Source organism: Taeniopygia guttata, chromosome 21, assembly GCF_048771995.1.
Source record: "Taeniopygia guttata chromosome 21, bTaeGut7.mat, whole genome shotgun sequence".
NCBI lineage: Eukaryota > Metazoa > Chordata > Aves > Passeriformes > Estrildidae > Taeniopygia > Taeniopygia guttata.
Window position 1 is genome coordinate 6,043,733 of NC_133046.1, and position 14,430 is coordinate 6,058,162.

The 14,430-nt window shown below is 55.3% G+C and overlaps 1 protein-coding gene across 5 annotated transcripts in view; it reads left to right on the plus strand.

Moving 5' to 3' along the window:
* Positions 1-14,137, plus strand: part of ARHGEF10L (Rho guanine nucleotide exchange factor 10 like) — a 58,762-nt gene extending 44,625 nt beyond the window's left edge. For all 5 annotated transcript variants that reach the window (XM_072917329.1, XM_072917330.1, XM_072917331.1 and 2 more), the window contains 7 exons: positions 1,107-1,193; positions 2,576-2,796; positions 4,469-4,623; positions 8,294-8,436; positions 9,511-9,685; positions 11,636-11,758; positions 13,167-14,137. In XM_072917329.1, coding sequence (XP_072773430.1) covers positions 1,107-1,193; positions 2,576-2,796; positions 4,469-4,623; positions 8,294-8,436; positions 9,511-9,685; positions 11,636-11,758; positions 13,167-13,657 — 1,395 coding nt within the window. In that variant the 3' untranslated portion in view covers positions 13,658-14,137. The remainder of the gene's footprint in view (positions 1-1,106; positions 1,194-2,575; positions 2,797-4,468; positions 4,624-8,293; positions 8,437-9,510; positions 9,686-11,635; positions 11,759-13,166) is intronic.
* Positions 14,138-14,430: the final 293 nt, after the last annotated feature.

Here is a 14,430-nt window from a genome sequence, read left to right on the forward strand (position 1 = left end):
AGCAGCCACATCCCGAATTTTGGGATTCCCACTCATCCTGTGCCTGCTTGGGACGATTTGGGTTCTCCATCTTCTTTTTCTTCATATCGATGATTTTTGGGAGGAAAAGCACAAATCCCATGGTGGAGGGGTGGGAAAAGGCAGGAGTTGATGGAATCTAAGGGGGAAAGTTGGGAATAGCAGCTGAATCCCAAATTTTGGGGAATGTACTGACAGTCTGCCTGTTCAGAGTGATTTGGGTTTTCCATCTCCTTTTTCTTCATATCCATGATTTTGGGGTGGAAAAGCACAAATCCCATGTTGGAGGGGCTGGGAAAGGCAGGAATTGGGGCATTCCGAGGCGGAAGGTTGGGAATGGCAGCTGGATCCCAAATTTTGGGATTTCCACTCATCCCGTGCCTGTTTGGGACGATTTGGGTTCTCCATCCTCTTTTTCTTCATATCCATGATTTTTGGGGTGGAAAAGCGCAAATCCCATAGAGGAGGGCTGGGAAAAGCAGGAATTGATGGAATCTATGGGGAAAAGTTGGGAATAGCAGCCACATCCTGAATTTTGGGATTCCCGCTCATCCCGTGCCTGTTTGGGACGATTTGGGTTTTCCATCTTCTCTTTCTTCATATCCGTGATTTTGGGGTGGAAAAGCGCAAATCCCGTAGTGGAAGGGCTGGGAAAAACAGGAATTGGGGCATTCCAAGGGGGAAGGTTGGGAATGGCAGCTGGATCCCAAATTTTGGAATTCCCACTCATCCTGTGCCTGATGATTTGGGTTCTCCATCCCCTTGCCTTTCATATCCATGATTTTGGGGAGGAAAAGCACAAATCCCATGGTGGAAGAGTGGGAAAAGGCAGGAATTTATGGAATCTAAGGGGAAAAATTGGGAATATCAGCCACATCCCGAATTTTGGGATTCCCACTCATCCTGCACTTGTTTGGGACGATTTGGGTTCTCCATCCTCTTCCCCTCTGATCCATGATTTTTGGGAGGAAAAGCATGAATCCCTTGTTGGAGGGGCTGGGAAAAGCAGGGATTGGGGCATTCCAAGAGGGGAAATTCGGGAAGAGCAGCGGGGCCGGTGCCAATCCCGAATTTTGGCTCCCCCACAGCTCGGGGCCGCTGTGCACAACCCCGTGCACTCGTCGCTGCTGGGCTGCTCGGCCGTCAGCACCTCCCTGCCCCAGGGCTTCCTCTGGGTGAGTAAATGGGGTTTGGGGTTGTTTGGGGTTATTTGGGGTTGTTTGGGGTTATCTGGGGTTATCTGGGGTTATTTGGGGTTAGGGGTTATCTGGGGGTTTGGGGTTTGGGGTTATCTGGGGTTATCTGGGGTTTGGGGTTATCTGGGGTTTGGGGTTATCTGGGATTTGGGGTTTGGGTCTGGGGTTTGGGGTGTGGGATTTGGGGTTTGGGGTTATATGGGGTCTGGGGTTATTTGGGGTTTGGGGTTATCTGGGGTTTGGGGTTATCTGGGGTTTGGGGTTATGTGGGGTTTGGGGTTTGGGGTTATTTGGGGTTTGGGGTTATCTGGGGTTATCTGGGGTTATCTGGGGTTGTCTGGGGTTTGGGGGTTGTCTGGGGTTTGGGGTTTGGGGTTATATGGGGTCTGGGGTTATTTGGGGTTTGGGGTTATCTGGGGTTTGGGGTTATCTGGGGTTTGGGGTTATGTGGGGTTATTTGGGGTTTGGGGTTATCTGGGATTTGGGGTTATCTGGGGTTTAGGGTTATCTGGGGTTTGGGATTTGGGGTTGTTTGGGATTTGGGGTTTGGGATTTGGGGTCTGGGGTTATCTGGGGTTTGGGATTTGGGGTCTGGAGTTATCTGGGGTCTGGGATTTGGGGTTGTCTCGGATTTGGGGTTATCTGGGGTTAGGGGTTTGGGGTCTGGGGTTATCTGGGGTTTAGAATTTGAGGTTTGGGATTTGGGGTTTGGGGTTATCTGGGGTATGGGATTTGGGGTGGTTTGGGGTTTGGGATATGGGGTTATTTGGGATTTGGGGTTGTTTGGGATTTGCAATATGGGATGGCTCTGGCTGGAATCCTCTTCCCGCTTTTCCTGCCAGTGGGAGGAAGGCAGGGGGGGACGGGTGGAGATCTCTGGGTGACAAAAACCCCAAACAGATCCCGGGATTTGGGATCTGGGGTTATTTGGGATTTGGAGTTAGTTGGGATTTGGGATGATTTGGACTTTGGGATTTGGAGTTTGGGGATTGGGTTTTGGAGTTATTTGGGATTTGGGGTGATTTGGAGTTATTTGGGATTTGGGGTGATTTGGACTTTGGGATTTGGAGTTTGGGGATTGGGGTTTGGAGTTATTTGTGACTTGGGGTGATTTGGAGTTTGGGGATTTGGGTTTGGGGTTATTTGGGATCTGGGGAGGCTCTGGCCGGAATCCCGGGATGCTCATTCCTGGTTTTCCTGCCCCACAGGTGGGAGGGGGGCAGGAGGGGGCGGGGGGGCAGGTGGAGATCTCTGGGTGAGCACAACCCCAATGGATCCCGGGATTTGGGATGATTTGGGATTTGGGACGGCTCTGCTGGAATCCCGGGATGCTCATTCCCACTTTTCCCGTTTTCCTGCAGGTGGGAGGGGGGCAGGAGGGGGCGGGGGGGCAGGTGGAGATCTTCTCCCTGAACCGCTCCGTGCCCCGAACCGTCAAATCCTTCCCGGTGCCGGCCCCGGTGCTGTGCATGGAATTCATCCCGGAGCCGCAGCCCGAGGATCCCGCGGAGCCGGGAACGGCCCCGGAGCCGGCCCCCAGCGCCCCCCACCCCGCAGTGTGCCTGGGGCTGCAGGACGGGAGGTGAGATCCCGAATCCCAGCCCCGATCCCGAATCCCAGCTCCCATCCCGAATCCCAGCTCCCATCCCGAATCCCAGCCCTGATCCCGAATCCCAGCTCCCATCCCGAATCCCAGCCCTGATCCCGAATCCCAGCCCCGATCCCAAATCCCAGCCTCGATCCCGAATGCCAGCCCTGATCCCGAATGCCAGCCCCGATCCCGAATGCCAGCCCTGATCCCAAATCCCAGCCTCGATCCCGAATGCCAGCCCTGATCCTGAATCCCAACCCTGATCCCAAATCCCAGCCCCGATCCCAAATCCCAGCCCTGATCCCGAGTGCCAGCCCCGATCCCAAAACCCAGCTCCTGTCTGAATCCCATCCCAAATCCCAGCTCCAATCCCAAATCCCAGCTCCCATCTGAATCCCATCCCGAATTCCAGCCCCGATCCCAAATGCCAGCCCCGATCCCTAATCCCCGCTCCAATCCCAAATCCCAGCTCCCGTCTGAATCCCATCCCGAATCCCAGCTCCAATCCCAAATCCCAGCTCCTGTCTGAATCCCATCCCAAATCCCAGCTCTGATCTCAAATCCCAGCTCTGACCCCGAGTCCCAGCTCTCGTCCCAAATCCCGGCTCTGATCCCAAATCCCAGCCCCGATTCTAAATGCTGCACTACGAGGCCGATCCCGATGATCCTGACCCTGCTCTCTCCCCATGCTCCGGGGCTGATCCAAATGATCCCGATTCTGTTCTCTCCCTGCGCTCCAGGGCCGATCCCAATCTGTATCCCAACCCCGTTCTCTCCCAGTGCTCCGGGGCCGATCCCGATGATCCTGGGTTCTCTCCCCATGCTCCAGGGCCGATCCTGATGCCAATTCTGGGTTCTCTCCCTGCGCTCCGGGGATGATCCCGATCCCGTTCTCTCCCCATGCTCCAGGGCCGATCCTGATGCCAATTCCGGGTTCTCTCCCAGTGCTCCGGGGATGATCCCGATCCCGTTCTCTCCCTGCGCTCTGGGGCCGATCCAAATGATCCCGGGTTCATTCCCTGCGCTCCAGGGCCGATCCCAATGCCAATCCTGGGTTCTCTCCCCACGCTCCGGGGCCAATCCTGATGATCCCGGGTTCTCTCCCTGTGTTCCAGGGCCAATCCCAATAACCCTGGGTTCTCTCCCCATGCTCCGGGGCCAATCCTGATGACAATTCCGAGTTCTCTCCCCATGCTCTGGGGCCGATCCCGATGCCGATCCCATGTTCTCTCCCTGCGCTCCAGGCCCAATCCCAATGCCAATCCCAATGCCAATCCCGGGTTCTCTCCCCACACTCCGGGGCCGATCCCGATGCCAATCCCGGGTTCTCTCCCCGCGCTCCGGAGCCAATCCCAATGCCAATCCCGGTTCTCTCCCCGCGCTCTGGGGCCGATCCCGATGCCAATCCCAATGCCGATCCCGATGCCGATCCCGGTTCTCTCCCCACGTTCCGGGGCCGATGCCAATGCCAATCCCGGTTCTCTCCCCGCGCTCCAGAGCCAATCCCAATGCCGATCCCGTTCTCTCCCCGTGCTCCGGGGCCAATCCCGGTTCTCTCCCCACACTCCGGTGCCAATCCCGATGCCGATCCCGGTTCTCTCCCCGCGCTGCGGGTTCTGTCCCGCGGTCCCCGCGCTGACGGCGCTGTCCCTCGCTCCCGCAGCCTGCTGGTGTTCGGGGCGGTGGCGGCGGGGACGCCGGTGCTGCAGCGGTGCCGCGTGCCGGGCGCGGTGCCCGTGCTGTGCCTGCGGAACAGCCCCGCGTTCCTGCTGGCCGGGCTGCAGGACGGCAGCGTGGCCGCCTTCCCCCGGAACCGCGGTGAGCAGCGGGGCCCCCGGAACCCCCGGAGCGGGATGTTCCCATTTGGGATAGCCTGTCGGGAGTGGGATCAACCCCCCTTTGGGATCTGTTCCCGTTTAGGATAAATCCCCCTTAGGATATCCCATCAGGATTGGGATCAACCCCCCTTTGGGATCAGTCCCCCTTAGGATATCCCTTTGGGACTTGGATCAATCCCCCTTTGGATCTATTCCCATTTTGGATATCCCGTCAGGAGTGGGATCAACCCCCCTTTGGGATCAGTCCCCCTTAGGATATCCCTTTGGGACTGGGATCAATCCCCCCTTTGGGATCAATTCCCATTTAGGATATCCCTTTGGGACTGGGATCAATCCCCCCTTTGGGATCAATTCCCATTTAGGATATCCCGTCGGGAGTGGGATCAATCCCCCTTTGGGATCAATTTCCCCTTAGGATATCCCTTTGGGACTGGGATCAACCCCCCTTTGGGATCAATTCCCATTTAGGATATCCCTTTGGGACTGGGATCAATCCCCATTTAGGATCAATTCCCATTTAGGATATCCCTTTGGGACTGGGATCAATCCCCCTTTGGGATCAATTCCCATTTAGGATATCCCGTCAGGAGTGGGATCAACCCCTCTTTGGGATCAGTTCCCGTTTAGGATCAATCCCCCTTAGGATATCCCATTGGGACTGGTATCAATCCCCCTTTGGGATCACTTCCCATTTAGGATATCCCTTTGGGACTGGGATTCATCCCCCTTTAGGATATTCCATCGGGATTGGAATGGATTCCTCTTTAGGATAAATCCCCTTTTAGGATATCCCATTAGGACTGGGATTAATCCCCCTTTAGGATATTCCGTCGGGATTGGAATGGATCGTCATTTAGGGTAAATCCCCCTTTAGGATATCCCGTCAGGATTGGGATCAATCCCTCTTTAGGATAAATCTCTATGTAGGATCCCCCTTTAGGATATATCATCAGGATTGGGATAAATCCCCATTTAGGATAAATCCCCATTTAGGATATCCCATCAGGATGAATCCATATTTAGGATATCCTGTTGGGACTGGGATAAATCCCCACTTAGAATATCCCACTGGGATAAGTCCTGTTTAGGATAGTTTAGGATATCCCATTGGGATAAATCCCCTTTTAGGATATCCCATCAGGATAAATTCGTATTTAGGATCCAAATTTAGGCTTTTCCATTGGGATGAATCCATATTTAGGATCTGTATTTAGGATATCCCATTGGGATTGGGATAAATTCCCATTTAGGATGCTCCCTGTGGATAAATCCCATTTAGTATAAATCCCATTTAGGATAAATCCCAATTTTTCATTTATTTTCCCAATATTTTCCCTTTCCCTTGGCAGCCCCAGAGCAGGGAAATCCCCTTTTCCCGTGGTGGATCCAAACAAACTCATTTTGGGGGAAAACCTTGGGAAAATGGTCACGGAGAGGGGTTGCTGCAAGATCCAGGGTGGGATCACAAGGAATGGGAATTTTTGCCTTCCCAAAATTCCCGGTGTTGGGGCTGGAAATGGTGTTGTTCCCCTCCAAACCACCCCCCCCCCCCCAGGTGGAAAATTCCCTTTATTCCCTGGATTTTGGGGTCGTTTTCCCGGGATTTGGCTCAGGCTGAGGTGCCATCCTGCTGAGGTGCCATTCCCTGTTCTGCAGGAATTCCCGGGCTGGGAAATTCCCCGTTTTCATCGCTAGGGGGTTGGGAAGAGCCGGGAATCCTGCGGGATTTTCGGCCACGATTCCGGGTTTTATCCAGGAAAAGCTGCAGGAAGCAGCACCTGGCTCAATCCCGAGCCACAAAATTCCCCTAAATGTGGATTTTTGGGATTGTGCATATCCCCTTTCCCAAATTATGGCAACGCTGGGAGCCAATTAAAGGGATTTAATTAATTTTAATTGATTAAACAGCAGCCACAGGGGGAGTTCTTAACCTCATCCCAATTTCTTGGGAGAATTGAGCTTCCCTGGAATCGCTCCTTTTCCCTGGAAATTGGGGTTTGCTGGGAGCAGGGCTTGGAGCATCCAAAGGCTCCAAATTCCTGGGATCCGAGGGTTTGGGTACAAAAACATGGATTGGGAATAAAAAGAAGGAAGGTGCCGATGGATCGGAGCCTCTGGCTGTGGATTCATCCCGATCCAGCTGCTCCCAGATCCTTGGGATTGGCCTGGAGTGAATCCATTAAATAAAAGGGAATTTGGGCATTTCCAAGGAGCCCTCAGGGTGGAGATGGCCGCTCCTTCCCTGCTCCAGTGCAGTGGGAAAAGGGAATTTTGGGAATGTTGGGAAGTGGGAATGACCCTGTGGGGCGCAGATGCACCTGGAGCTTCCCGGCTGTGCTGAGTTCCCTGTTTTCCCTGGTATCCCATTCCATGTGTGCTCAGCATTCCCTGTTTTCCCTGGTATCCCATTCTGTGTGTGCTCAGCATTCCCTGTTTTCCCTAGTATCCCTTTCTTCCATGTGTGCTCAGCATTCGCTATTATCCTGTTCCATTTGTGCTCAGCATTCCCTGTTTTCCCTGGTGTCCCATTCCATGTGTGTTCAGCATTCCCTGTTTTCCCTGGTATCCCATTTTTCCATGTGTGCTCAGCATTCCCTGTTTTCCCTGGTATCCCATTCCATGTGGGCTCAGCATTCCCTGTTTTCCCTGGTATCCCGTTTTTCCATGTGTGCTCAGCATTCCCTGTTTTCCCTGGTATCCCATTCCCTCTTGTTATCCCATTCCCCGTTATTCTGTGCCATTATGCTGTTCCATGTTTTCTCATTCCCTGTTATCCTGTTCCTGACCCTGTTCCCAATGATCCCATTCCAGAGGGTCTGTGGGACGTGGGATCAGTGCGGCTGCTCCGAGTGGGGTCAGGGAAAGGCCCTGACCCCATTCCTGACCCCATTCCCGATGATCCGGTTCCAGAGGATCTGTGGGATGTGGGCCGGGTGCAGATGCTCTGGCTGGAGTCGGGGCCCTTCCTTGCTATCCCATTCCTGATCCCATTCCCGTGCTCCCGTTCCAGAGGGTCTGTGGGACGCGGGCTCAGTACGGATGCTCCAAATGGGGACGGGGCCTTTCCCTGACCCCATTCCTGACCCCATTCCCGTGATCCCGTTCCAGAGGGTCTGTGGGACACGGGCTCAGTACAGATGCTCTGAATAGGATCGGGGCCTTTCCCTGACCCCATTCCTGACCCCATTCCCGTGCTCCCATTCCAGAGGGTCTGTGGGACGCGGGCTCGGTGCGGCTGCTCCGAGTGGGGTCAGGGAAAGGCCCCGACCCCATTCCCGGGGATCCCATTCCAGAGGGTTTGTGGGACGTGGGATCGGTGCAGATGTTCTGAATGGGGTCGGGGCCCTTCCCTGACCCCATTCCTGACCCCGTTCCCGATGATCCCGTTCCAGAGGGTCTGTGGGACGCAGGCTCGGTGCGGATGCTCCGAGTGACCCCATTCCTGACCCCGTTCCCAATGATCCCATTCCAGAGGATCTGTGGGACGCGGGCTCGGTGCGGGTGCTGCAGGTGGGGCTGGGACCGTTCCCTGACCCCATTCCTGACCCCGTTCCCAATGATCCCATTCCAGAGGGTCTGTGGGACGCGGGCTCGGTGCGGGTGCTCCGAGTGACCCCATTCCTGACCCCATTCCCGTGCTCCCGTTCCAGAGGGTCTGTGGGACGCGGGCTCAGTACGGATGCTCCGAGTGGGGCCGGGCCCCGTGCGGGCGCTGCTGGCGCTGGAGGAGTCGCTCTGGGCCAGTTCCCAGAACCTCGTCCGTGTCCTGGGAATGCCAGAGCTGCAGAGCCAGGTACGGGAACGGCCGGAACCGCACCGGGATCGGGAATGGGGACGGGGTGGGAGCGGGAACAGGGATCGGGAACGGGGATAGGGGTGGGAGCGGGAACAGGGATCGGGATCAGGAATGGGGATAGGGGTGGGAGCGGGAGCAGTGGGATTGGGAATGGGGATTGGGAATGGGGATAGGGGTGGGAGCGGGAACAGGGATTGGTATCAGGAATGGGGATAGGGGTGGGAGCAGGAACAGTGGGATTGGGAATGGGGATAGGGGTGGGAGCGGGAACAGCAGGATCAGGAACTGGGATCGGGATCAGGAATGGGGATAGGGATGGGAGTGGAAGCAGCGGGATCAGGAATGGGGATGGAGATTGGGAATGAGAATGGGAACAGGAATGGGATCAGGAATGGGGATAGGGGTGGGAGCAGGAACAGCAGGATCGGGAACGGGGATCAGGATCAGGAATGGGATGGGAACAGGAATGGGATTGGGAATGGGGATAGGGGTGGGAATGGGAACAGCGGGATCGGGAATGGGGATTGGGATCAGGAATAGGAATGGGAATGGGCATGGGAACAGGAATGGGATCAGGAATGGGGATAGGGGTGGGAGAGGGAACAGTGAGATTGGGAACAAGGATCGGGATCAGGAATGGGGATGGAAGTCGGAACGAGAATGGGAACGGGAACGGGAATGGGAGCAGGAAGTGGAAGAGGAAGAAGAATGGAATGGGTTCAGGAACAGGTACAGGAGTGGGAATGGGAATAGGGGTGGGAATGGGAATGGGATCAGACCCAGGTACAGGAATGGGAATAGGAAGGAGAATGGGAATGGTATTGGGAAGGAGACAGAACTGGGAATAGGAGTGGGATCGGGAACAAGTACAGGAATGGGAACAGGACCGGAATGGGGAATGGAGAATGGGAAGAGGAATAGGAAAATGCCTTGGAAGCAGCTTGGAGGGAGGCTGGATTCCGCCAGGGGAGGGCTGGGGGCTGAATGCCTGATGGAGCTTGGCACTCCAAGAGCAGGAATTCTGGGAATTCCGGGAATGTGGGTAATCCTGGGAATGTTGGGAATCTGCAGCACTGTTTCGAGGCGCACCCCGAGCCCGCGGCGGCGGTGACGCTGATGGTGCGGGCGGGCAGCGGGGTGTGGATGGCCTTTGCCGAGGGCTCCTCCATCCGCCTGTTCCACACGGAGACCCAGGAGCACCTCCAGGAGATCAACGTGGCCACCAGGACCACCCTGCTGCTGCCCGGTGAGCAATTAGTGATTAATTAGGGTCATTAATTAATGATCGATGAGGAATCAGGAAATGGGACCACCCTGCTACTGCCCGGTGAGCAATTAACAGCCTTAATTAGGGTCATTAATTAATGGATCCATGAGGAATGAGGAGATGGGACCACCCTGCTGCTGCCCAGTGAGCAATTAACAGCCTCAATTAGGGTCATTAATTAATGGATCCATGAGGAATGAGGAGATGGGACCACCTTGCTGCTGCCTGGTGAGCAATTAATGATTAATTAGGATCATTAATTAATGGATCCATGAGGAATCAGGAAATGGGATCACCCTGCCTGGTGAGATCCTAATTAATAACTAATGAGAGCAATTATTGGATTCAGGCAGGATTAGGAATGGGATCTTCCTGCTGCCCAGTGGGGTCCCAATTAACAGCTAATGTGGGGAGCTAATTAAAGGGCGCAGGGGGAATTAGGGAATGGGGCAGCCCGGGGGGTCCCACCGGGATCCGCGGCTTTCCCGAGGAACGGGGCAGGGATGGAGCCGGGCAGGAATTGTGTCCCACGATCCCATCTCTGGATCCCAAATTTATTCCATGATCCCACACCTGTCCCCCATCCTTGTCCCACTCTGGGTTATCCCATTCCCATTCCCATTCCCACTCCAGGTTATCCCAGCCTCATTCCCATTCCCATTCCCGGTTATCCCAGCCTCATTCCCATTCCCATTCCAGGTTATCCCAGCCTCATTCCCATTCCCATTCCCGGTTATCGCAGCCTCATTTCCATTCCCATTCCAGGTTATCCCAGCCTCATTCCCATTCCCATTCCCATTCCCAGTCCAGGCTATCCCAGCCTCATTCCCATTCCCACTCCAGGTTATCCAGCCTCATTCCCATTCCCATTCCCACTCCAGGTTATCCCAGCCTCATTCCCATTCCCATTCCCATTCCCACTCCAGGTTATCCAGCCTCATTCCCATTCCCGGTTATCCAGCCTCATTCCCACTTCCATTCCCATTCCCACTCCAGGTTATCCAGCCTCATTCCCATTCCCATTCCCATTCCCACTCCAGGTTATCCAGCCTCATTCCCATTCCCATTCCCACTCCAGGTTATCCCAGCCTCATTCCCATTCCCATTCCCATTCCCACTCCAGGTTATCCAGCCTCATTCCCATTCCCATTCCCATTCCCACTCCAGGTTATCCAGCCTCATTCCTATTCCCATTCCAGGTTATCCCAGCCTCGTTCCCATTCCCATTCCCATTCCCATTCCCATTCCCATTCCCATTCCCATTCCCACTCCAGGTTATCCCAGCCTCATTCCCATTCCCATTCCCACTCCAGGTTATCCAGCCTCATTCCCATTCCCATTTCCATTCCCATTCCCACTCCAGGTTATCCAGCCTCATTCCCACTCCACAGCTCCATAATCCCTTCATTAGTTCCGAGCACCAGACTTGTGTAATTCCCTGTTTTTTCCCCTTTTCCCTCTTTTTCCAGGCATGTCCCTAACCCAATATCCCGATATCCCTCCCATCCCTGCATTCCCGGGCCGGGAGCGTTGGGATTAAATCCATTTGAACTCCTGCACCCAAACCCTCTGGAATGTGGCAGCTCCTTCATGAGCCGCAGAACCGTGGATTTATCCATTTCCCTGGATTTTATTCTTTCCCTGGATTTCTCTCTTTCCCTGGATTTCTCTCTTTCCCTGGATTTATCGCTTTCCCAACTCCCGTTAATTCCTTCCCATAAAATCCTCATTTCCTGCTGGAATATCTTGCTTTTCTCCCACTTTTTCTTTTCCCTTTTTTATTTCCTTTCTATTCCCAGTGCTGCCCTCTCGGTGCGGATCTGCCGGGATTTTCCCGACGCCGATCCCTATGGAAACCCCGTGGCCGGCCGGGATTTGTGCCGCGGGGTTCTCCCTGATCCCGAATTTTCCCGGCTTTTCCCGCTGCAGGACAGAAGCTCGTGCGTGTCACCAGCCTCCTGCTGTGCCAGGGCTCGCTCTGGGTGGGGACGGATCTGGGAATCATCGTCCTGCTGCCCGTGCCACGCCTGGAGGGCATCCCGAAAATCACCGGTGAGCCCCGCACCCTTCCCAGGAAAATGGCGACGTTCCCGGGAAAACAGCGACATTCCCGCAAAACAGCATTTTTCCCAAAAAAACTACACTGCTCCCAAAAAACAGCACCATTCCCAGCCCATTCCTGGCTTGTTCCCATCCACAACCCATTCCCAACCATTCCCATCTTATTCCCAGCTCATTCCCATCCCAACTCCACTGTTCCCATTCCTGGGCTCATTCCCATCCCAATCCCACTGTTTCTGTTCCTGTCCCACTATTTCCATTCCCAGCCCATTTCTGCCCCATTCCCAGCCCATTCCCAGACTCCTTCCCATCCCAATCCTGCTCTTTCTGTTCCCATCCTGCTTTTTCCGTTCCCAGCCCATTTCTGGCCCATTCCCAGGCTCATTCCCATCCCAATCCCGCTGTTTCTGTTCCCATCCCGCTGCTTTCCATTCCCATTCCCAGACTTTTCCCCATCCCAATCCCACTGTTTCTTTTCCCACCCCGCCATTTCCATTCCCAACCCATTCCCAGCCCATTCCCAGGCTCATTCCCATCCCAATCCCCCTGTTTCTGTTCCCATCCCGCCGTTTCTGTTCCCAGCCCATTTCTGGCTCACTCCCAGCCCACTCCCTGGCATATTCCCATCCCAATCCCACTGTTTCTGTTCCTGTCCCACTGTTTCCGTTCCCAGCCCATTTCTGCCCCATCCCAGCCCATTCCCAGGCTGATTCCCATCCCAATCCCGCTGTTTCTCTTCCCATCCCGCCGTTTCCATTCCCAGCCCATTTCTGGCCCATTCCCGGGCTCATTCCCATCCCAATCCTGCTTTTTCCATTCCCAGCCCATTCCCAGGCTCATTCCCATCCCGATCCCACTGTTTCTGTTCCTATCCTGCTGTTTTTGTTCCTGTTCCTGGCTCGTTCCCAGCCCAATCCCGCTGTTTCTGTTTCCATCCCCTGTTCCCATTCCCAGCCCATTTCTGCCCCATTCCCAGCCCATTCCCAGGCTCATTCCCATCCCAATCCCGCTGTTTCTGTTCCCATCCTGCTGTTTCAGTTCCCAACCCATTTCTGACCCATTCCCAGACTCATTCCTATCCCAATCCCGCTGTTTCTGTTCCCATCCCGCTGCTTTCCATTCCCATTCCCAGACTTTTTCCCATCCCAATCCCACTGTTTCTTTTCCCATCCCGCTGTTTCCATTCCCAGCCCATTTCTGGCCCATTCCCAGACTCATTCCCATCCCAATCCCGCTGTTTCTGTTCCCATCCCGCCGTTTCCATTCCCAGCCCATTTCTGGCCCATTCCCAGCCCATTCCCAGGCTCATTCCCATCCCAATCCCGCTGTTTCTGTTCCCGTCCCGCTGTTTCCGTTCCCGTTCCCGGCCCATTCCCATCCCGATCCCGCTGTTTTCCAGGGAAGGGGATGGTGTCCCTGAACGGCCACGCCGGCCCCGTGCAGTTCCTGGCGCTGGCTCTGAGCACTTTGGCCCCCGACGCCCTCCGGACCGAGCAGGACGAGCAGGACGAGCCCGAGGAGGAGAAATCCCCAGATCCGGAGGGGCTCCAGCCGCGGGAAATGCGGAAAAAAGGGATTTTGTTACAATACCGGCTGCGCTCCACGGCCCACCTGCCCGGCCAGCTGCTCTCCGTGCGGGAAGTGGCACCGGGATCGCCGGGAACGCCGGGACACGCCGAGGAGGACGGATCCATCTACGAGCTGGCCGACGATCCCGACGTGTGGGTGCGGAGCCGGCCCTGCTCCCGGGATTCTTCCCGCAAGGAAATCTCCTCCGTGGCCATCGTCTCCGGAGGCCGCGGGTACCGGGATTTCCGGGCGGAATCCGCGCGCCGCTCCGGAACCACGGACAGCTCCCTGCTCATCTGGCAGCTCCCGCTGGCGCTGTGAGCCCGCACGGAATTCCCAAATTTCCTACCTCAGGAGTCCCCCGAATTCCCGGGAGCGGTGCCGCACTGGGCGCTTGAGCCGCTGCGAGGAAAAAAACTGGGAAAAATGCGGGATTCTCCCCCAGATCCAGCGGATCTGGAGTTGGGAGCGGCGGGGTTTTCTCGGTTTCCCTGCGTGTGTGTGTGTGTGTGTGTGTGGGTGTGGGTAATCCCTAGAGATAGAAATCCCTGGATTATAAATAGGCTGTAAATTATTACCTGTAAAAAGAAGGAATCTGTATATATTGGGAATGCCGGGAAGAGCGGGAGCAGCTCCCGAAAAAGCGGCTCTGGCTGCAATATCCACTCCTGTTCCCGACTGGGAATTTGAGGATCTGGACTTTGAGGTACTGAAATCCCCTGGATTTGGGAGCCGAGCCCGCTCGGCTTCCCGAGGAAAGGAAAACAGGGGGAGTGTGGAAATAAATCCCATAGGAATGGCCGTGGTTTCCTTGGTTTGTGGCTTCGGGGCTTTTCTGGGATTTGGGGGCAGCATTCCAAGGGTTCTGCTTCCCCGGGAATGCTCTGGGAAGGGGCTTGGAGCAGCTGGGGATTGCAGGTTTCCAATGGAATAGGATGAGCTTCAAGGTGATTCCAGCCCATCCCAGAATTCTGGGATTCTGATGCACCCCCCCTGGAGCTGCACATCCTAAAAAACAGGTAAAAACACCCAAAATTTCCTCTTTTCCCACTGGGAATGGGGTGGGATGGAGGGAAAATCCACCCCTTGTTCCT